General features: G+C 48.4%; 1 protein-coding gene across 1 annotated transcript; it reads right to left on the bottom strand.

Annotated features, from left to right (window-relative positions):
• Positions 1-1,175: 1,175 nt before the first annotated feature.
• Positions 1,176-9,216, bottom strand: LOC142003452 (chymotrypsin-like elastase family member 1). The gene is made up of 6 exons (XM_074980409.1): positions 9,166-9,216; positions 8,099-8,292; positions 7,344-7,480; positions 5,498-5,643; positions 2,882-3,031; positions 1,176-1,707 (listed from the first exon to the last, which is right to left on the bottom strand). The coding sequence occupies exons 1-6, from the start codon at positions 9,214-9,216 to the stop codon at positions 1,690-1,692; spliced, it is 696 nt and encodes a 231-aa protein (XP_074836510.1). The 3' UTR covers positions 1,176-1,689.
• Between the last annotated feature and the right edge of the window lie 12,695 nt (positions 9,217-21,911).

The raw sequence follows: 21,911 nt of genomic DNA, 5'->3' as shown, positions 1-21,911 counted from the left end.
TGTCTAGCACTTTGCATCTCTGCTTTTAAGGTAGATATTTACAACAGATCTTGTGGCTCAATGCTCATGGATCTTTCCAGGTAGTTATAATAGCAACCACCTGCTTGGATAGGTCTCACACTAGAGAGTGGTGAGATTTTGGGCTGCCGTTCTGAAGAAATAAATTCAGTTCAGGCCAAGCTGAGTCAGCGTGTGGGATTTGGGGTGATTTGAAAAAAGAGTTGGTTTCGAGTCTGTTCCAGAAGAGGAGTTTGAACCTTTGTCTCCTTCATCCAAGGTGAAGATTCTAACCATTGGGTGACAGGTTATGGGGGAGAGAAAGGAAGAGAATTACATCCACCATGATCATTTCTCCTCTTTCCCCCGTTTTGTGAATGGTCAAAACTACTAGTGAGAAACGCAGGGAGCTTGGTTCCTGCCTTTCTCCTAACAAGCTGCTCATTGAAGCTGGAGGCACTTCAGTACACTGGTTATTAGAGCTATAGAAGTAGCTAAGAGATGATTTGTTTGATTTCCATGCTGCAGGAAAGTCCTCATAAATTACCACCCCAATTTTTTTCCTTCACACAGCACATAGTTGGCCCATGGAACTCCAGGCCAGAAGATGTTGAGAAGACCAGGGCTTTAACAGGGTTCAAAAAGGAACTAGATACATTCATGGAGGTTGGGTCCATCAATGGCTATTAGCCAGGATGGATAGGAATGGTGTCCCGAGCCTGTCTGTCTGTCAGACTGGAGACAGATGACAGAAAAGGGATCACATAGATGATTACCTGTTCTGTTCACTCCCTCTGGGGCACCTGGCATTGGCTTCTGTTGGAAGACAGGATACTGGGCTAAATGGACCTTTGGTCTGACCCAGTGTGGCTGTTTTTGTGTTCTTGTGTTAAAAAAAAAAAACAAAACAAACCCCTCAAACTTCTCACTATCATGGTTGAATGTAGTTAATGCTCCAAACCCTAACAGCTCCAGGGCGAACAGGTCATAAGGAGGCATCTCTGCCCCAAACAAATCACACAAGTTTTGCCCTAACTTTGGTGTCAGATCAGGGGCAGGTGGGAAAACGTACCATCGTATGCACCCAAAGGACCCTTCACTGGCACTGGAGAAGAAAGGAACTTTGTATGTGGTTTCTTTACTTTTGAACAGAGATGTGAGTAGTTTCAACAGTTTTATTGGCCTTAGTGTTGCAGCTGTAAAGATGGGCGTTAGAGCAGGTGAAGACAGCACGTGAGCATATTCTGATTTGGGAACGATGTCCTTCTTTGAGAGGACTTGGCCCCAGCGTGCTCTGCTTCCTGCTGCTGCGGTGAAGCAGGGGACAGTGGGCTGGCAGAGGGTGGCGGAGTGGGACAGATGGGTGCCAGCTGCTGGTTTGCCCCGGTTCTCACCACTGCAGTGAGCGTGGGGAGGCTGCCACCCACTAGCAGCCCTGCATCGGGTCCTCTGGTAATCCCCTGGCTCATGTCAATCAGGGGAAGGGGGTTCATCCAGGGAACTGGGGGATAGGCAGAGTGAGGATGGGGCAGGGCTCACAGCAGGGAGGCTGGGGGGTTGCCCCAGGTCCTGCACCTCCCCTAGGAATAGCTCTGATGGGCAGTAGAGGAGATGAAGACAGGGAGCATGCAAGCATGCTTTGATCAGGGAAAGAAGTTCTTCCTTGATGTGGATTCCACCCTCTAAGCCTCTTCAGTTGGAGTTCATTATCTGAAAGGAGAAAAAAAGTCCACCACATCAGGCTGGTTCCCAAGATTTAGGGTGAGAAACTACGATTTGGAACAATTTCTTAGTGTATTAGGCTTGGCTACAATGTTCCCTGTAAGCTGAGTGCTCAGGCAGCTACCCAGGAGAGATTCCAGGGCCACCTGATTAGCAGGGCACCCACAGCGGGCAGCGTGTGTGTCTATTGGTGGTGCAGATTTGCACCTGCCTTGGTGCACATAAGAGAAATTATTCTGCACATGGATGGAAAAATTAGAGGGAACCCTGCTTAGCTGGTGTGTTTTCTTTTATTTTAGCTTAGTAACTTACTTGGATTGGTCTGATATCACTTGCAACCACTTAACACCTACTTTTTATACTTGATAATAAACAAAAGAGATTATTAAGCCCAGTGTAAATAATTGTTACCTAGGCGGACAGCAGCTGCACATTTGTTTTCGTTGATAAAGGGGGCGAACAACTTATGAGCTGGCTTGGTGTAAAACTTTTATGCAGATTTATCTGGGCCGTGCACCTGGGTGCTCTGTCAAGTCCCTGTGACTGACTCATCCCGAAACTGCACCATTCTCAGTGTCTGTGTTATTCCACTGAGGGCTGTGATCCCAGCTCTCTGCTTTTCCTGGGAGGAAACCGGACTTTCTGGCTCAGCTGAAGGGGGGGAGGGGAGGAAGGGGGGCGGGGAAGGGGGTGTAGGGTGCCCCAGAGGTCAAGTAGGGGGATCAGCCCGTTAAGTGACAATCTCAAGGGGATGGCTGTGACATGCCTGATCACAAACGATAGCCATTAAATAGGGATGATGATAGCACAAATTGTCTCTTGAGTGGAAGAATGGGGAAAGGCAATTCGTCAGAGATCCCCAAACCAATGCCATTAGGAGAAGCAGGTCTGGGCAGGTTCAGCCTCAGAAGAGAGATTGATATGAACTATGTATTTTTTCCAAACCATATATCCACCCACTGCTCTGCTGCAGCTGTCATGCCTGACGAGCATTTCTAGCTACGCTCTTTGGTATGACAGCACAGGCCACATTTAATGGGCACGAGTCCCACAGTTGGCTCAGCACAGCTGATATAATTAGAAGAACAAAACTGCAAGCAAGAATGGCCTTCTGCTGGGCACCTCCTCATTCCAGTTCTCCTTCCAAGCAAAGCCAACTTACCTCATTGATCCAGGAAGTGTAGGCAGACACCCGGGTGAAGACGGTGGGCTTTTTGTAGACATTACAGCCCAAGGTGGACCCAAAGCTGGTCACCCCGTGAACAGCCCACTGGTTGTTCACCCAGCAGTACAGAGGGCCCCCAGAATCACCCTGCAGAGCAAATGCAAAGGGCAACAAAACTTGGCACATATCGCAACAAACAGCAATCCTAGGCTCATAGAATCTTAGGGTGGAAGAGACCTCAGCAAGTCGAGTCCAGCCCCAGGCTCAACCCTAACTAAATCATCCCAGCCAGGATTTTGTCAAGCCGTGACTTAAAAACTTCCAGGGAAGGAGATTCCACCACCTCTGTAGGTAACGCATTCCAGTGCTTCACCACCTTCCTAGTGAAGTAGTTTTTCCTAATATCCAACCAAGACCTCCCCCACTGCAACTTGAGACCATGGCTCCTTGTTCTGCCATCTGTCACTACCGAGAACATCCCCGCTCCATCCACGTTAGAGCCCCTGTTCAGGAAGTTGAAGTTAGTTATCAAATCACCCCTCACTCTTCTCTTCTGCAAACTAAATAAGCCCCCAAATCCCTCATCCTCTCCTGGTAGGTCATGTGTTCCAGCCCCCTAATCATTTTGACTCCCCTCCACTCGACCCTCTCAAATGCAACCACATCCTTTCTATACTGTGGGGCCCAGAACTGGATGCATTACTCCAGAGGTGGCTTCATCAGTGCCAAATAAAGGGGAATAATAGAACTGCTAGAAATGCTCCTCCTCATGCATCCCAATATGCCATTAGTTTTCCTGGCACACTGTTGACTCATATCCAGCCTCTCATCCATTGTTGTCCCCCGGTCCTTTTCTGCTGCACTGCTACTTAGCTAGCCAGTCCCCAGCCTGTAACAATGCTTGGATTTCTTCCGTCCCCCACAAAAAGAGACAGACAGACAAATGGTTTCTTTGAGAAGCCATTTTTCAGGGTGCACTAGTTTTGCCCTTCCTAGCACTTTCCAACAGACAACCTCAAAGTGCCTTCAAGACTCCATCTCTTCCCAGCGAGGCAGACAATCTACTAGCGAGGTGACTGAACAGAGTACCCATGGTTAGACTACAGTCATCGTGACCTGTGGAACTCCATGCCAGGAGATGTCATGAAGACCCACACAATAATGGGGTTCATCATAACAATTAGCAAAGTTCGTGGAGGATAGGTCCATCAAATGCTATTTGTCAACATGTCCAAGGATGGAGTCCCAGGCATTGTGTTTTCTTAGCCTCTGACTGCTCTGTTTATTCCATCTGATGCCTCTGGCACTGGTTTGAAAATCGCATCCCAGGTTGGATGGAGCCTTAGTCTGACCCAGTGTCACTGTTCTTGTGACAACACCTTTCACTGGCCCACACGAGTCCTCTTCTTACTGGATGCAGGAAACGGATTCACCAGACATTACCATGTCAGCACTCACACAGATTTAGCCTCTCTAGTCTGTCACTATCTCATCCAGCATCATCAGTGATCCTGCATGATTTTCATTAGCTGGATGACCACTTATCATGAGCGTGGCCAAGTTTCTTGTGGTCCCATAAAGCTCATTTCCAGCAACCAGCCCTGGCTATCAGTTCTGTGCTGTTATTTAGCCGTAATTTACTCTTAAACGTCCTTTAAGAGCCCAGTTACCAGTGGAAGTGTTGCAAACGTCATAAGGGGTTACTGCCAACTAATGCAGCAGCTGGCAAAACTCCAGCAGTAGACTGGCTTCCCAAGGCAGAGCCCTGAGCTGGAAGCCAGCAGAGGGAAGAGAACGGAAGAGAGGGGTCACTTGGGTAGTCTATTTTCCTGGCTCTAATCAGAAGTGGAGAAAGTACCCAAAAAGTTACTTGAGAAAAATTCCAGCTGCTTTTACTTCTGGATACCTGAGTATAATCTAGATGCAACACAGTTGTACATTTACTCATGTAGTTTTCCAGCGGGACAGTGGTGACTTGTACTTAAGTACCACCCCAAGCAGCTGCACTTTTACTCAAGTAACTTTCTGGGTACTTTTTCCATCTCTGGCTCTAACCATCTGGAGAAAGAGGACAGAGCCCCAGGAACTGGAGGAGTGTGATCTCCAGCTTCAATCTCCGCGGAATACCCGAATGTAGGCCTAACAAGGTCCTTCTACAAGGCTATTCATCTCATTGTGCATTGGCAAGGCATTGACTGATGGTGACCCAGAAAGGAGGAAATGACTGACCCAGGATCAAACAGCTGATCGGGAACAAAACCCAGGTCTCTTGGCTTCCAGTCCAGTGGTACTGGGCCACAATTACAAGTGATGCTCAGGTGTAGTGTTCCCTGTAAGCCGAGTGCTTGGGTGGCCATGCAGAAGAAATTCAGGTGCCGTCCAACCAAACTGTAGAGTGCCCACAGCCAGCAGCATGTGTTTCTATGGCGGCACACATCCGCACCTGCCTTGGCACACATTAAAATTTATTCTGCACATGGAAGTTAAAAATTAGAGCGAACCCAGCTCAGGTATAACCCATATTCTAGCTAGCTCGCTAGATCCTCCCAGGTCACGACAAGAGTCTCTCAGACACAGGGATACTCTCATTTGGTTCAATCACTCAGCAGTTACCTGGCACCCAGAGGTGATGCCGTCTCCTCCAGCACACACCATGGTGTTCTTGACCAGGGAGCCCCAGTAATCTGATCTGGAGCAGGTACGGTAAGGCACGAAAGGAATCCTAGCTTGCTGCAGGATATCAGCTATCTGCCCGTTAGCTGCACAAAACACATTGGAGACCTGGGGTTAGTTTACAAGAAAGGTGTCTCCTGTGAAGCTCTGGGCTTCAGGATCAGATACAACGAACTTTCCTGTCTAGAATCCCTTTGTATTTTGTTATTTGTTAGCCAACATCTTAGCTCATAAACGAGCTTTGCTGTGCTAATCGCTCCTTTGCTATGGAGTTAAGCCTGTATAATTTAGCAGGGAGTTTGCTATCAATAAAAAAGCTCTATTGTTAGGGACAAGTCTCAGGAGCAGCTCTCTCTGTGAGCTGAGCACTTGGGTGACCACCCAGGAGAGATTCAGGGGCCACCTAGCTATTTAGCAGAGCACCCACAGCCGATGGCACGTGTTTCTACGGGTGGTGCACATCCCCGTATGTCTTGGTGCACACAACAAAATTTATTCTGCACATCAATGGAAAAAGTCAGAGGGAACCCTGCTCAGGGTCCCCAAATAATAGGTTATTTACTGGTGCTGATTCTAAGCTCATTTCTATCAGTGTAAATTACGTGCCACTTCAATGAAGTTACCCGTGTTACCAGCTGTTCCTGGCATTCCAGCTCTGGGATGGGCGTGGAGGAGTGGGACAGAGCATGAATCAGGCAATTAGCGTGCTCTGAAAGTGCTGGGAGGGAGGGGAAGGTGTTCACAGTTGTAGGGCTCCAGCGCTCCAGTACATGAGAGGCAGAGGTGGGGAGGGAGGACAGGCACAACTCCTACGCCCCATTGAGGTGAAGAAAGGCCACTCATGTGTCTCACCCACTGTCTGGGATTGCCCAGCCCTCTTCTAGAGGCTGCCCTGGGGCTGGACACTGCAGCCAAGTGGGAGTGCAGGAGCATTCCACATTTTGTCATGGCTTTCTCAGGGCTCATTTTGATCTATAAGCAGCTCTCCAAAGGGTAGCTGACTGTAGCTGTGCCATTCCTCCAGAGCATGTCCTGACTTCCCCAGTGCAGCTGGGAACTACATTATCCTGTCCAGCACATTGCTTTGCTATACCACAGAGGAGGAAAACAGTGAGAACAAGTGCCCTCCGATGGGAGAGCAAACTGGATTGAGATCTTATCCGCCAAACTACAGACCTGAGAGAAATCCTAATTCTGTGGAAGGGCAAATCTGCCAGTAAGGCCAGAATTTCACAGGGGTCTAAGTGATATTTTGGACGCCAGAACAATTCAGATCGTTAAGAAAACCAACGTGTCACCGAACCTGAGTTATCACCGCTGTTTTATAAATGAGGAAACTGAGGCACAAAGAGGTCCAGGGTTTGTTCAGGAAGTTTGAGAAAAGCAAAGCAAGCTAGGTCACATCCAAGTTCCCAACCCACCTCCAGACCTGGGCCCTCAATCACTAGACCAGGGGTTCCCAACCCGAGATCCACAGACCCCAGCATCACTGGGGAGCCATGAAAAAAAGAAAAATAAAAATGATCATAGGAAATAAGTTTTAAACAAGTCACAAACAATTATTATTTTTAAATTAAATAACTTCTGATATTATTTACAGGCTGAAAAATTGATGCGATTTCCTTTTTCATTTAATGCAGTGTACATAGTGGCTAGAATTGGCTTTGATGGGGGCCCGTGAGCAGTTTGGGGGGCATCAGGGGGTCCATGTTAGGGAAAAGGTTGGGAACCACGGCACTAGATCATCCCACGCCCCCTCGCAATGTAACTTAGTGACAGCACTTACTGCTGGTCAAGCCCCAGCCGGTGATGTAGCAGAGAGCGTTGACTGGAAGAATCTCGTCCACTCTGGGCAGTGCGATTGGCTTCACGTAATCACTCAGAAACGCCTTCCGGCTGAGACGAAGCACCGCGATGTCATAGCTGCAGAGTAATGAAAGGAAATTGAGTTGAACGGCCTCTCGCTGCTGGGGCCATACCAAATTTATGGCCTAGTTTGGCCAATTTCACAGTCATAGCAGATGTCATGAGGTGTGGGGGTTGCCAGGCCCTGCACCCCCATCTGCAGTCAGCCAGTAGAACAGAAGGTTTATTAGTCCCACAGCACAGAAACTTGTCAGCACAGTAACCAGGTGGCGTCAGTATAATGCATCTAGGAGGGAGGGGCTCGGGGGGAGGGAGGGGCGGGTCCCCAAGCCAGGGCCCTGGCCTTCCTTCCTCCCCTCTCTAGCCAGATGAGACTGCCCCACCCAACTGCCCAGGTCCAATTCAAATCAGTCAAGCCCCTCCTCCCGCCTTTGTCCTGTTCCCTGGGGAAGAAAGGTGTCACCTGGCTGTACGCGTGAGAAGCTTTTCCCTAGACACTGATGGTGTGTCTAGGGAAACTGAGGCACACACCTTCCGTTGCTGCAGGACAGTAGGAAACACATGCAACCTAACCAGCGGCTAACACCCTCACACACCCCACAGAATCAGAAGGGCATTGTTATTTCCTCAACTTTGTGACCCAACCTTCCAAATCCTTCACTGAGCAAGCCTTACCCAGCAGTGGCGTCGTTCCCGCTCCAATTTGGGTGGATGAACTTCCTGTTCACACGCAAATACTGCTCTGTGCCGTCGTTTTGAAAGAGGTTGTGCTCCCCCACAACTGCCCGGAGACTCGCGGATCTAGGGCAAAGCAGAAGAAGAAAAAAAAAAAAAAGACCCCAACCTGGCACCAGTCCCCCCTTGTCCCCCTCCCAGATGGCATTGGGGTGCCAGCAGAATGTGAACCATACAGCCTCTCTTTAGTTCTGAAGTGCAGGACAGGGAACACAATCTTAATAACTCACTCATCTATAGCTCTTTCTTATCTGGAGCTCTTCCTAATCTTTTGAGATATTTACCCTTGCAACATCCCCGGCAGGCATGACAGATCCCATTTTGCAGATGGGGAACAGCCACAGAGAGGCTAAGTGACAGAGGTATTAAGATACCCAAAAGATTATATGAGTAAAAGCACAGCTGTTGGTGGGGAGTGGAGGGGCGGGGGGAGAATGTGCTTAAGTACAAGTTACCAGTGTCCCTCTAGCAAACCACTTGATTACAAGTACACATATGTGCAGGCACACCCACACACAGAGCACGTTTATTGTACTCAAGTACACACGTGAAAGCAGCCGCATTTTTACTCAAGTAACTTTTTGGGTTACCCCACATCTGCTGAATGACTTGCTTGAGATCTCAGGAGAAGTTGGTGGAAAAGTAAGGAGCCAAACCCTATGGTGGAATCTTCATCCCCAAAGGCTTTTCAGTCCTGGCTTGACAAAGTCCTGGCTGGCATGATTTAGTTGGGGTTGGTCCTGCTGTGGGCAGAGGGCTGGACTCAATGACCTCCTGAGGTCCATTCCAGCCCTAGAATTCTGTTATTCAAATTCTGGTCTCTCAGGGCCTAGATTAGTGTCCCAACCACTTGCCCATCCTTTCCCTGAGTAGGAATCACTCAGGAATCATACTACTAGATCCAGGAATCCACTGGCTAAATATGGCCCAGATAGCAGCTCCATCCTTGCCTGATGCCTTGATAGCACCCATGCCTGTTTCTATCGGTTTTAGACCCTGACTCCCACCTGATTGAAGGCTCTTGAACGAGCAGATAATCCAGTCACTGCGGTCTCCATTACCTGCCCATGCAGTGAGCTGCAGTGATCACCCAGTTCTGGCTCACCAACGTCCCACCACAGAAGTGATACCATCTTCCATTACTGTAATACTGCAAGGAAACCTAGATTTGGGGTGAGGAAAGGGAGAGAGATCAGACAGTAAATATCATAATGCCACAAAGATGATCCCCTCACACATCTGCCCCAGAGCCTAAGGGGGCCAGGGCTAGTAGATTTTGTGGACTCTCGACACTCTGGGGTGGAGCCAAAACAAGGGGTCCAATGGGGGAGAGGGCTGCAAGGAAGGGGGCTTGAAGTTTGGGGTCTGGGTGGGAGAGAGGGTGCAGGAGAAGGTGGGGATAGGTGATCTGTGTGGGTGTGAGGTCCAGGAGCAGGCTGAGGGGGATGTGAGAGGGTGGTGGGGTGCAGTAGCAGACTGGGGGTGGGGAGCTGAGTGACTGACAGGTTCCAGATGGGAGTGGGGGTCTGGGTGGAAGGGGGTGCAGAGCATGCTCTATGGATCGCAGGGCTGTAGCCATTGATTGCCTGGGCCTCCAGCCACATTACCTTGCCGGACACACTCTCTCCCCCACAGACAAGGAGCTAAGGACTGACTGTCCGGGGCTGGGGTTGGCATGTAGGTTTCCTTCACAATATTGAGCCAGCAACGTGGTCATGGACCAAAGTGGTAAGAGCTCCACCCCTCCACCATCCCAGGATAGGCTCAGGTGAGAAACAGGGCTAAGTCTTGAAGTTCAGATCAGTCTTTATTTCTCAGGTTGCAAGTTCCAGTCTGAGTCAAGCTCTTTGTCGGGGGGCATTCCGTAAGGCTTTATGAAAATATGATTATGAATATGGCATAACTGGAATATGCCTTGCGTAAGATTATGACATCATGCCTTGTGAAGTACAGTAATAATCTGTTGAAGGTGTATGACCATTTGTGTGCACGTATCCTGCCTGCATGTGACATTAGAGATATAAACTTATGTTACTAGTATAATTGTGCCTTAGTAGTACTTAAGGAACTTAATGGCCCAGTACTTAAAACAATGATCTGTGAATAGACTTGTTTGTCCTATAAACCTGGGAGGAGGGGCTATGGTTGGTCCTCCCAAAACATGTGGCCATATCACCTGATGCTGGGCCCAGTGCTCCTCCTCCTTTTTCCTCCCCCATTCTGGGTGGAATAAATTTTATTATGCACACTGAGGCATGTGCATATGTGCACCACCATAAAAGCACAAGCTGCTGGCTGTGGGTGCTCTGCTAATCAGCTGGGCAATATCTGAATCTTTCCTAGGCAGCCACCCAAGAGCTCAGCTTACAGGGAACACTGGCTGGGGCTCATTCTGCCTGTTGCACTTTTCCACGGAAAGTGAGAAAAAGTTTATGCTGAACCCTAAGAATTTCTTCTTTACATAAACCCTATTGAAAGTTGAGGAGTGAGTTAATCCAGGTCATCAGTTCTCCCTGGCTACCCCACCCAAGATGACTGTTGGAAACATAAGACTGAACTGTGGGAAGGTTTGAACTCTGTCTGGGAAAAAAAGGTTATCACAACTCCTCCAAGGGTGAGATATTACATGTAACCAGTCCCTCCACGTACCAAGCTTAGCTTGCGTGTTCCATTTTATCTTGCTTGGGAACCTCCTTTGTTCTAGCTGCTGTCACTTATGTCTAGGAAATTGTACCTTTCATGTGCAATAAAAATCTCGTTTAATAATAAACCCAGTGTAAGTAATTGTTACCTGTGGTGGCCAGGAGTCTGTGCATCTCTCTCTCTTTACCCCAAGAAAGTTGGCGAACATGAGCATATCTTGTATAAATCTTTATACAGAGCAAGATGGGGTTTAGGTCCCACTGAAGTTGTTCCTTGAACTGAGCCAGTCTCAGCATCTCTTATACTGCAGAGGGCTGTGATCTCATCTGTGTCAGTGCTGGAGGAGGTCAAGGGCCTGGCCCAGCAGGACGGGGAGACGGGCTCACTGATATTGCAGCACATCCAGTGACAGCCCCAAGGGACTCCTGGCCATTGAAGCAGTTACCCTGGTTAGTTATATGCTAAACGCTTCTTCTACAGGCAGCTTTGGTGTTGATGTGCACATTGTATGATGCAGCAAGGCCTGAGTGCTCTCTCTCATATAGAACTGGAAGGGACCTTGAGAGGTCAACTCCAGTTTTCTTCCCTCAAGGCAGGGCCTATCACCATCCCTGAGAGACTTTTAAAAAAATTCTAGCCTGCCCCAGACCCTTGAAAGGCTCCCTCAAGGACTCAGCTCACAACCCTGGGTTTACAAGGTCTGTGATCTAACTCCTGAACTCTGGTCCTCCCTGCGTGTAGTGCTGGCAAAGGACAAATTTGGTGTGGCTGCCTCAGGCAGGAGAACGCAGATCTTTGGTTTTCAGTCATGATTTAGCTGCTATTTCCCCTGGGGAGAAGTCAAATGGCCAACTGTTCTGGAAGACATCCCAACTTTCCACACACCTCCTGATTTGTTACCGGGAGAAGTACATGTGGTACCTACCTGCGACGGCCAGGCACCCTGTTCAGCATCAACTCCCCCAACAACACGCCCAGCGTCTTCCTCTGGCGTGTCCAAGCCGTGTCCTTTAGGGTAAAGGAAGAACAGCATCTGGAATAGCTTCTGCATATTGCAAGGAGGAAACTCCAAGTCCCACAATGTATCTGCAGCTTCCACCACCAGACGCGAGTGTGGACTTCCTTCTCACAGAGAATATTTCCCTGCCCCAACTCCTCCAAGATAGCACTGGAGAAGACTAATGAAGTGTGCCGAGGGGACAAGGAGCACCCCATGTGTTGCAGCTTAAATAATGATGGGGCAGATTGGTAACCTTACTTAGCACCCCCAGTGGTGGCCTCTTTGCTAGAACTGGATACATATTGCATGTGGAACTCTGGAGAGTCTGATGTGCCTGAATGGGAGATGTTGGAGTCGGAGCATCTCTGAAAATTGAGACACCCGTGGAAACTAGGAAAGAGACTGATTTCTGGAGGCAGAATGGGCATATTATCTCTTTTAGGGAGGTTTTTCCCATGTAGATGACTGCCCACTGAAAAGTGTGGTGAGACCAGCTCCAGAAAGCATGTTGCTGTGTAGACTTCAAGTCTAGCCCAAACTTTATGAAAGTATGGTTATGACTATGGCATAACTGGAATATGCCCTATGCAAGATTATGACGACATGCCTTGTGAAGTAGTTATAATTTGCTGAAGGTGTATGACCATTGGTGTGCATGTATCCTGCCTGCGACATTAGAGATATAAACTCATGTTACTAGTGTAGTTGTGCCTTAGTACTACTTAAGGAACTTAATGGCCCAGTACTTAAAACAATGATCTGTGAATAGACTTGTTTGTCCTATAAGCCTGGGAGGAGGGGCTATGGTTGGTCCTACCAAGAAAGGTGAATTTTCACCTACTCATAACAATACACCTGGGATCAGTTAGAAGTTTTGTCCCAAGACATAGGGAAGTGGAGGAGACCTGTAGATAACTTACGCTCCACCTGGAGTACAAGGGCTTAAGTCAAATCAAGTCAATATCCGTTCAGGATGTGTCACACAAGCAAAATCTTTGAAGACAGGACTGTCATCCACTAGATATTTCAGAAACTTTGTGTCTGTCTGTGAATCTGTTTGCTCAAGACCTCCTCCAAAACAGGAAGAGCTAGGAACAGCAAATTTGGTAGGCAGCTTCCTCTTGTCATAACTTAAAGAAAGGTCAGAGTTTGGTGGTGCCAGGACAATGGGATGTGCCTGGAATTGGATTGTTTCTCATAAAATGGAAGGGGAGGGGTCAGGTAGAAGGGATATTTATACTGTAGAATGACTACAGGGGGCAGCAAGGGGCCAGAGGTGGGGACCAGGATGCCTATAACCACATTGTGTTGGCAGGGGTGGAGAAAGGGACAGCTATCCACTATACATTTCAGAGTTTGTGTCTGTCTGGGGGACACACAACCCACACCAGCTGTGCCCACTGCAGCAGCCATGGAGAGGTGCTTCTCATCTGGCCCCAAGCTGCTGCAGTGAGAGAAGGCTGGGTTTGTCCTCTCTCTATAGGGCAGCCTGCATATTGAACTCCTTATCCCCAGTCCCACCCAGAACAATGATTTAAATGAAGAAATAAAACCTTATTTGAGTTAAGGACCTGAGCAACACTGGGTAAATCTTCTAGTCTCCTATGATCCTAGAATGCCCAGCGCAACAGGTCCCTAGCCTAGTTGAAGGTCCCTAGGTGCTACCACAACATACGTATTAATCAACAGAAGTTTCTAAAGCACTAGAATATAAGACATTAGTGATGCGAGAGACACGCCCCCCCACTTACCGCAGAGGACGAAGGCAGCTAGGAGTAGTAGTTTTAGCATCATGCGTGAACAGAAGGGACAAGCTCCGTCACTTCTCCTCCTCTACGCTTCTGAGTCTGGTCTCTCGTAACCTGGCTGGTGTTAAATGGACACGCCTGTGGGGCGGAGAGGATGGGAAGTGATTCAGCGACACCCATTGAAAACAGGCTTGGCTCCTTTCTAACAGAGCTTAATTTTTGGTTCCAGCCAGTGAAGGTCAAGGCTGAAACCTGCCACTGAGCGCATCTGAAGCCAATAAAAAACTCTATGGCCAGTTTAAAGGGTTGTTTATGCATGTAGAATGTGCTCTGGGAATTTGGAAACACGGATCCACGTGAGTTAGAGCTGGGCATTCCTGAACAAGAAACTGGTTTTTCCCTAGGCACACCTCCTTCTGAGTTCAGCTAGAGCCACGGTTGTGCAGGATTAAGGCCAGAATTCCATTTGTCACACATGGGCAGCTCTGGGGATTTCTGCATCAGAAGGAAAAGGAGATGTGAGTCTGGCTCTATCACGCTATCGGTCTCTGACAGAGGCCACCTGCCTTCACTGTTATGCTCCTGGGACAACAGTCTAAGTGAAGGTCTGGGGCACCAAGCCTTAGGCAGAGATGGAAAAAGTGCCCCAAAAGTTACTTGAGTAAAAGTACAACTGCTTTGCAGGGGTGTGTGTGGGTGGGTGTGTACTTAAGTACTAGTCACCAGTGCTGCTCTGGAAAACTACTTGATTAAAAGCACACATGCATGTGCACAGACACACGTGGACTCACATCCCCACCTTGATGTACTCTCGTATCCAGAAGTGAAAGCCACTGCACTTTTACTCAAGTAACTTTAAGGGGAGGGGGGGCCTTTGCCACCACTGCCCTTAGGTAGGCAGAGCTGCAAGAAACTCTGGGACCCAGGTCACTCATCAGGACAGGGTCACCCAAACCATCTGCAGGACTCTGGCAGGGGTTGAGTACCATCTGCAGTCTGTCCTCCTGGCTCTGGTGGGTGACAAAAGCAGGCCTCTTGGACTAAGTGCGGGGGGGCGTGTACAGCCACTCGTGGGGCAGGGTAGGAGGACGCAGGCCCAAATGACTCCACTGCATGCCAGGTCCAAGGCACTCACAGCAGCAGAGCAGTCTACCACTGGGTCATCAGGTAATCCCACTGCCACACACTGACTGTGTTTCGGGTGGCCCTGCAGATCCTTCCTGCCTGAACCCTGGGGTCGTCCTCCATCTCCCTGGGGCATACTACGAGTGGCAAACCCTGCAGCCCCGGTACTTGGGATGTGTCCTTGGGACAGCAAAGTCTCCCACAGGTCCAGCTCCTGCCAAACGGAGCTGTGGGGCCTGCCTCATATATGACCTGTTGCTTTCCACCTCCTTCTGCTCTCACCTGTCATCTTAGGTCCTCCAGGTTCTGCTCGCCAGAAAGCACCTAGCCTCACCCTCACTGTCAGTCTGTGATGGAGGCCACGCCCCTGAGCTACCTTGCTCTTTCCTACCAGATCTTCACCTTTCCCTAGAATCTAGTTTCCCTTCATTAACCCGGTCTACATTTAACCCACCAGAGCAGAACCCTTGCAACCAGTGTTCCCTTGAATTCCACCCCCCTTTGGTGAGCAGAATAAATTTTATGATGTGCACCTAAGCATATGTGGATGTACACCACCTATAGAAACACAGGCTGCCAGCTGTGGGTGCTCTGCTAATCAGCTGGGTGGCACCTGAATCACTCCCAGGTAGCCACCCAAGTGCTCAGCTTAGAGGGAACCCTGCTTACTACCCAAGTGTTTCTGGCCTGCGCCCAATAAGGTTGACATTTGAAGCCAAGTGCACCATTTTGCAAGGGCTGGAGGGGGCGGGGCATGGCACCCGAGTGTAGTGGAAAACAGCTTGCTTCTCTTTGCGGAGAGAGGGGAAATTACACAGCTTGTGTGGCTGCCTCTCACTCCTAGATGGTGTGGGGAGTGAACAGAGGAGTAATTCACAGTCTGCATACTTTCCCCTCATTCCCTGACAGAGGAATGGGCAGAAAAGCAAGCACGTTGGATTGGACCACGTGCAGTGACATCAGGTTATGTAACTGAGTCCATGCTTTTAAAGGGATCGAGGCTTTGGTCTGGATACACTCACCTAAACTAAGATACTGCCTTTATTACGCATTATACTTGTGTTATGAGTGGTATCATGAAGGCTGTATTTGTAGCACCGTTGGCCTCCAAGCCTCGTTTGGCTCTGTTACATGAGTTACAAATAGCTCATGACCCGCTAACCATTTGACAAGTTTCCTAAGTAACCTTTACGTTTTTCCAATTCTGACCCTGCTATTTTGCAGCACAGTTTATCGGTGGCCAGAAAACTTCCAGCTTTCTTTGTGTTTGTGTGTATTTCTGTGTTTGTGTAATAACCATACGCACTTACAGCCAGGATAATGTGGTCACATAACATGACATTGGCAGTATGTCGCACAGAGAAGAGTGTACCCCTCTCACCACTCTGGCTATATCAGAGGACTCTTTCGTGCCCACCTCTGCTGGCTCATGCTTTTATCTTTGGAGATCCCAGATAGCAGATGCCAAAGGCACATCCCACACGGGAAGCGCATCCCACAACAGGAGTGGTCAGCCCTATTTCTGAGAGATTAGGGGGAAAGAGAATTTAGAAGAACAATGGTCCTTCAGCACAGGTGCCATTGGATTTGGTTCCATGTAGTGGCTGGAACACACCTTCTAAGTGTCTCACTTCCTGCTTGTGCTGATGGCATATAGCAGCGGTTTTCAAGCTCTGGGTCAGGATCACTAACCCTATGGTTGATACAGCCCTCAATGCCGTCGAGCTCCTATCAGTCAGTAATGGACGAACTGGATCAGGAACCAACTGTGGACAAACTGAAGAAAGCCATCGACAGCATTGCAGTAGGAAAGGCCCCGGGCCAGGATGGTATACCACCAGAGGTAATCAAGTGTGCCACGGACACCCTCCTGGAACCCCTACCTGAGCTACTGTGCCTATGCGGGAGAGAGGGAGAGGTTCCACAGGATATGCGTGACGCTAACATCGTAACCTCGTATAAGAACAAAGGAGACAGAAGCAACAAACAATTACCGTGGAGTCTCCCTCCTAAGCATCACTGGTAAACTGTTCGCTCATGTCATCCTCGGCAGACTCCAGAAGATTGCTGAGAGGGTGTATCCCGAATCACAGTGCGGATTCCGCGCAGAGAGATCTACCATTGACATGGTCTTCTCTCTGAGGCAGCTGCAGGAGAAATGCAGGGAGCAGAGGAAGCCACTCTATATTGCCTTCATCAACCTGACCAAGGCCTTCGACTTGGTCAGCAGGGATGGACTATTCAAACTGCTCCACAAGATAGGCTGTCCACCATGGTTACTCAAGATGATCCAGTCTTTCCACGAAGACATGAGAGGAACCATCCAATATGACTGCACATTATCGGATGTTTTCAGCATCAGGAGCAGCATCAAACAAGGATGTGTCCTTGCTCCGACATTGTTTGGGATCTTCTTTGCACTCTTTCTGAAGCACGCCTTTGGATCTTCAACAGAGGGCATCTTTTTGCACACAAGATCTGATGGGAAACTGTTTAAATCTTTCAAAGCTGAAAGCTAAATCGAAGGTGTGGGAAGTCCTCATCAGAAATTTGCTGTTCGCAGATGCTGCTGCTGTAGTGTCTCACACAGAAGACCAGCTCCAGAAATTGCTGGATCGGTTCTCCAAAGCATGCAAGGACCTCAGGCTTTCCATCAGCCTAAAGAAGACAAACGTACTTGGTCAGGACGTTGCTGAACCTCCATCAATCAGCACTGACAACCATACGTTAGAGGTTGTCCATGAGTTCATTTACCTCAGGTCCACCATCACTGACACCTTGTCATTGGAGACTGAGCTAAATAGGAGGATCAGAAAAGCAGCCGCCACAACTCGGTCCAGACTCAGTGAGAGAGTGTGGAATAACATCAAGTTGTACATCCACACCAAAATGCGTGTCTACAGAGCCTGCATCCTCAGCACCCTCCTTTATGGCAGCGAGTCTTGGACCCTGTACGCCCGCCAGGAAGAGAGGCTGAACGTCTTCCACTTGCGCTGCCTCAGGTGCATCCTTGGAATATCGTGGAAGGAAGAGAGTGTCAAACACCGCCGTCCTTGAGCAAGCTGGAATCCCAACCATGCACACCCTCCTCAGGCAGCGGCGGCTCCGCTGGCGTGGCCATGTCCACAGGATGAATGATGGAAGAATCCCAAAAGACATCCTGTATGGTGAGCTAGCCTCTGGCAAAAGACCTCCTGGACGCCCCCAATTGCGCTGCAAAGATGTTTGCAAGAGGGACCTCAGGGAGGTAGACATCGAGCCGGACAGCTGGGAAGAGCTGGCAGACCATCACAGCAGATGGAGGCAGGAACTACACAAGGGCCTTCAGAAGGGTGACATGAGGATTAGACAGCTAGCAGAGGAGAAGCGAGAGCACAGAAAGCACAGTAAGGAACTGCCAGACACCCATTACACATGCAACAGATGCAGCAAGGACTGTCACTCTCGTGTGGGCCTTCACAGTCACAGTCGATGCTGCAAATGATGATGCCAAATGGAACTACGAAGGTCGTGATCCATAGTCTATGTAGACTGAAGGATGCTACTACTGTGTGTCCCTGAATAAGATCCCAACTCTTTAGCACTTCTTGTTTGGCTGCTCTCATCTTTTGCTGAAGCACAGTATGCCAGGAGCTTATGAGATGGCTGCAGAAGACCTGTATGTCTAGAAACATGTAAGAGCAGCTTAAGCAGTTAGCATAAGGGCAAAGCCTTAAAGTCAGAGGAAGAGACCTTGCTTCATAAGTTCACACCAGTAACTGGCTGATGGTAACCCTAAATAATTAGCTGGGAATCAGGCTTTTCTCGCTGTTCTGTAATAATCACAGATGTTGAAAACAAATGACAGGTAACTGCAGGAATGCAGTTCGTACCAGTTTGGGGTATCTTTGGAAGGGAATATCAGCAGGAGCTAAGCTGTAGGAAACATTAATCCAACTACTTGACTGCTTTTTGTTTTGATTGTATATAGACTAGCACAGCTCCCTCTCTGTTACTATCCAACTGACATATGCTATTGGTTTTCACCCAATAGATTAGCCTATGAGACAAGGCCACCCCAACATTAGCAGGGTGAGGAAGCTAAGATATGGTAAAGGAGGAAGAGTTCATGCATATGAAGGACAAAACATTTGGCCTTCAAGAAAGCCATTGGAGTTCTTCACTGGCACACCAAGTTCAGACTAGGAGCCAGGGCTGTCAACCATCAGCAAATTTATGGACAGTCAGTAAAAAATTAGCCAAAATTGGACGCGTCTGTAAAGGCCATAAAAAAATTTAGATGTCCGTAAGTTTAGTAAAAGTGCAATACAATTTCAAAAAACAGCAATTATTCTGTCGCAATTAAATTTCTGTGGTGCTGCTTCAGCCATTTTACTGCTGAGCTGCGGAAATTGGATGTTTTAGTTGTTTATTTAACTCAATGGTTGAGGTCACATAACATGAATCACAAGATGTTATCATCTACATTATCCTGCCGAGTTAGTGTCAGCACATTGACATCATGACGAGCGAAATGAAAGCAAGTTAAATAGCATATTGGTCTTGTGATTTATGAATGACAATTATTACTTTTCATTTTTGGCCATTTATTTGTGTCTCAACACAGTATAAAAATTACGCCCTTAAAACTGTCTGTCCGTAAATTTTTCCCATTTTGTCCGTAAATGAAATTTCTGTGGGTTGGCCACCATGTTAGGAGCCTTCTCCACCCTTACAGCTCTGTCCTAGGACAGAGCATCTACCTGTGATAATGCAGGCAGTCCTTGCAGTTTTGTTTCATCTCACTGGACTTGTTTGGATGGTTGGACTCATTGCTGTAGCCATAAAGCTTCTATAATTGCCAAAGGTCTTTCCAGACTGTGATTATCAGCACAGCTGGTTTCTGCTCCTAATCTTTTGTGGGAATGGAGCAGATGTTCGCTGAGAAAGTTTTTGTTGGTGCCTTCCCTCCTCATTTATGCTTCATGCTACAGTCTTGGGGCTGGCTGCACGTGGTCTGCTGGTGCTCAGACAGTGCCTGTTTACACCAGGAGTGTGGCTTTGAAAGAAAAGCAGCCTCTCCTGGACCCTTCCTGGTCCCACTCCCCATCTCTAATATCTCATCAGACCCTTAGTCCCTGAGCCAGGGCAGGTCTACACAAGGCAGGTAAGATGACTGGAGACACACAATTCTAGCTATGGCAATTGTGTAGCTAGAATCAACTTCTCTGCCATCGGCTTACCTGGCTGTCTTCATAAAGGGAGGTCACCAGGTGAAACTCTGCTGTTGACCTTCCTTCCTTCCCGCAACATTGAGTACAGGGGTCGACTGCCAACCCTTGATAGTTTTATTTCACGCTTCTCTCCCAAGCACCTGAAATCCAACTTTGGACGATCGACCCTGGCACAAATACATAAGAAAATGAAGACAAACAGGGGCCAAGGCACAAAAGGACTCAGTGTGTTCGACCAGAAACAAAAGAGAATAGTCTTCTGGCTGTTCTCAGCCCAGAGAGACACTGTGCAGGATACCACTTCTAGGACTAGTTTCATATAAGCACGGTCTTGTTAGGATTGCTTCCCCGTACGTCTGTCTTCGATCTTATATTTTTTCTCATTTTATCAGCAGACAGCTTATTTATGTAAGTTACGAAGGCAGGGTCAGAACTTTACTAGCAGCTGCTGGCCAACAAAACCGCCTTAGGGGACAAACAGCAGACTTACTCACAGGAAACACTAATTTTATAAATGCATCATCACCATCACCACCAACCATGGTTTCAGCACCTGTTGGTGTCTGATGCCTGTCTCACTATTTCATTCCATTTTGTAAGTGTAATTGTTTTTTTTTCTCGGCCCTGGCCTCATGCCTCTCAGCAATGAGCAATTAGTGAAGGGCAAGGATCGGATAAGGCTTATTTGTCACATTTTGTCATTTTTGTCATATTCCAGGGGTGGAATGAATATTTCAGAGAATCTTTTCCCTGCATCACCTTTGCCAACCAGCTTTGATACAATTTGAAATGGAGGGAGTTTTTTTTCTCTCTCGCTCAGGGTACATCTACCCTTACTGGGAGATCAACCCAGTCTGGGTTGATCTTCTGGCATTTGATTTGGTGCACCTAGTGGGGATGTGCAAAATCGAACTATTGGGGCTGACAGTTGACCCCCCGCCACTCATTCTCGCAAGGAGTAAGGGAAGTCGATGGGTGAGTTTCTCATCCACTTACTGCAGAGTGCTTCACAAATGAGATCAGAACAGAGCAGGGGCAAAAGAAGTTGCCTAAACAGGTGGGGGAAGCTCACAGGCATCTGAACTGTGGCCTTCCCCTCCTTGTCCCTTACAACAAGGCCCCACAACCTGCTTGCATCTTTTCACCCCTTTCCCTCTATTGCTCGCCCTTACCTCTGTAAAACAGATGTGGCCAGCGTCCCCTGGCCTCCTGCTATTTGGCATCCTTGGCACAGAGAGGGACGCAGAGTCATAGAGAAGGGAAGTGACTTGCCTAAGTAGGCCAGTGATGAAACCAGGATATACCAGAGGGGTCTGGAGTTCTAATCCTATGCACCATTCTCTAAGATAACTGGGAGATGAGCCCCTCTGGCAGGAGTCTCACGATGTTTTCTCTCCGGGGTGGAATGAATTTTTTGTGCACCAAGGCATGTGTAGATGCGCAACACCAATAGAGACACAGGCTGCTGGCTGTGGGCGCTCTGCTAATCAGTGGTTGCCCAAGCACTCAGCTTACAGGGAGTCCTGCCCTCTGGGCCCCATGACAACATCCTCCTCCTCCTGCAGCCTCTATTTTAAAGTCCTGCTGGATTCTGTATTACAGCAAATGACACCATGTCTGGTCTAACACAAAAAAAGGAGTCAGGCAGAAAGAATTCCCTCACTGGAATTCTTTCACACCAACCTCCCAGTAGAGAGAGAAGGAAGAAAGTGGGAAATCTTGCATGTTTTGTGGCTCAGTTCACAGCCTTTGCTGCTGGAGGAAGTTGTCTGGCACTTTGCATCTTTTCCCATAAGACAGATCTTTCCTGGTAGTTACAATAGCAGCTGATCTGCTTGGAAAGGTCTCACATGAGTCATGAGGGTAACTGCTTTTGGGCAGCAGCCCCAAGGAAATAACTTCCGCTCAGGTCGAACTGAGTCAGATTGATTGTGTGGGACTTGAGATGACGTGAAAGTCAGTTTCAGGTCTGTCCCAGAGCTGGAACTTGGACCTGGTTCTTCTCCATCCAAGGGGAAGTTTTG

Source organism: Carettochelys insculpta, chromosome 29, assembly GCF_033958435.1.
Source record: "Carettochelys insculpta isolate YL-2023 chromosome 29, ASM3395843v1, whole genome shotgun sequence".
In the NCBI taxonomy this organism is placed as follows: domain Eukaryota; kingdom Metazoa; phylum Chordata; order Testudines; family Carettochelyidae; genus Carettochelys; species Carettochelys insculpta.
The sequence above is the reverse complement of the archived record's forward strand: the minus strand, read 5'-3'. Positions and strand labels throughout refer to the sequence as shown.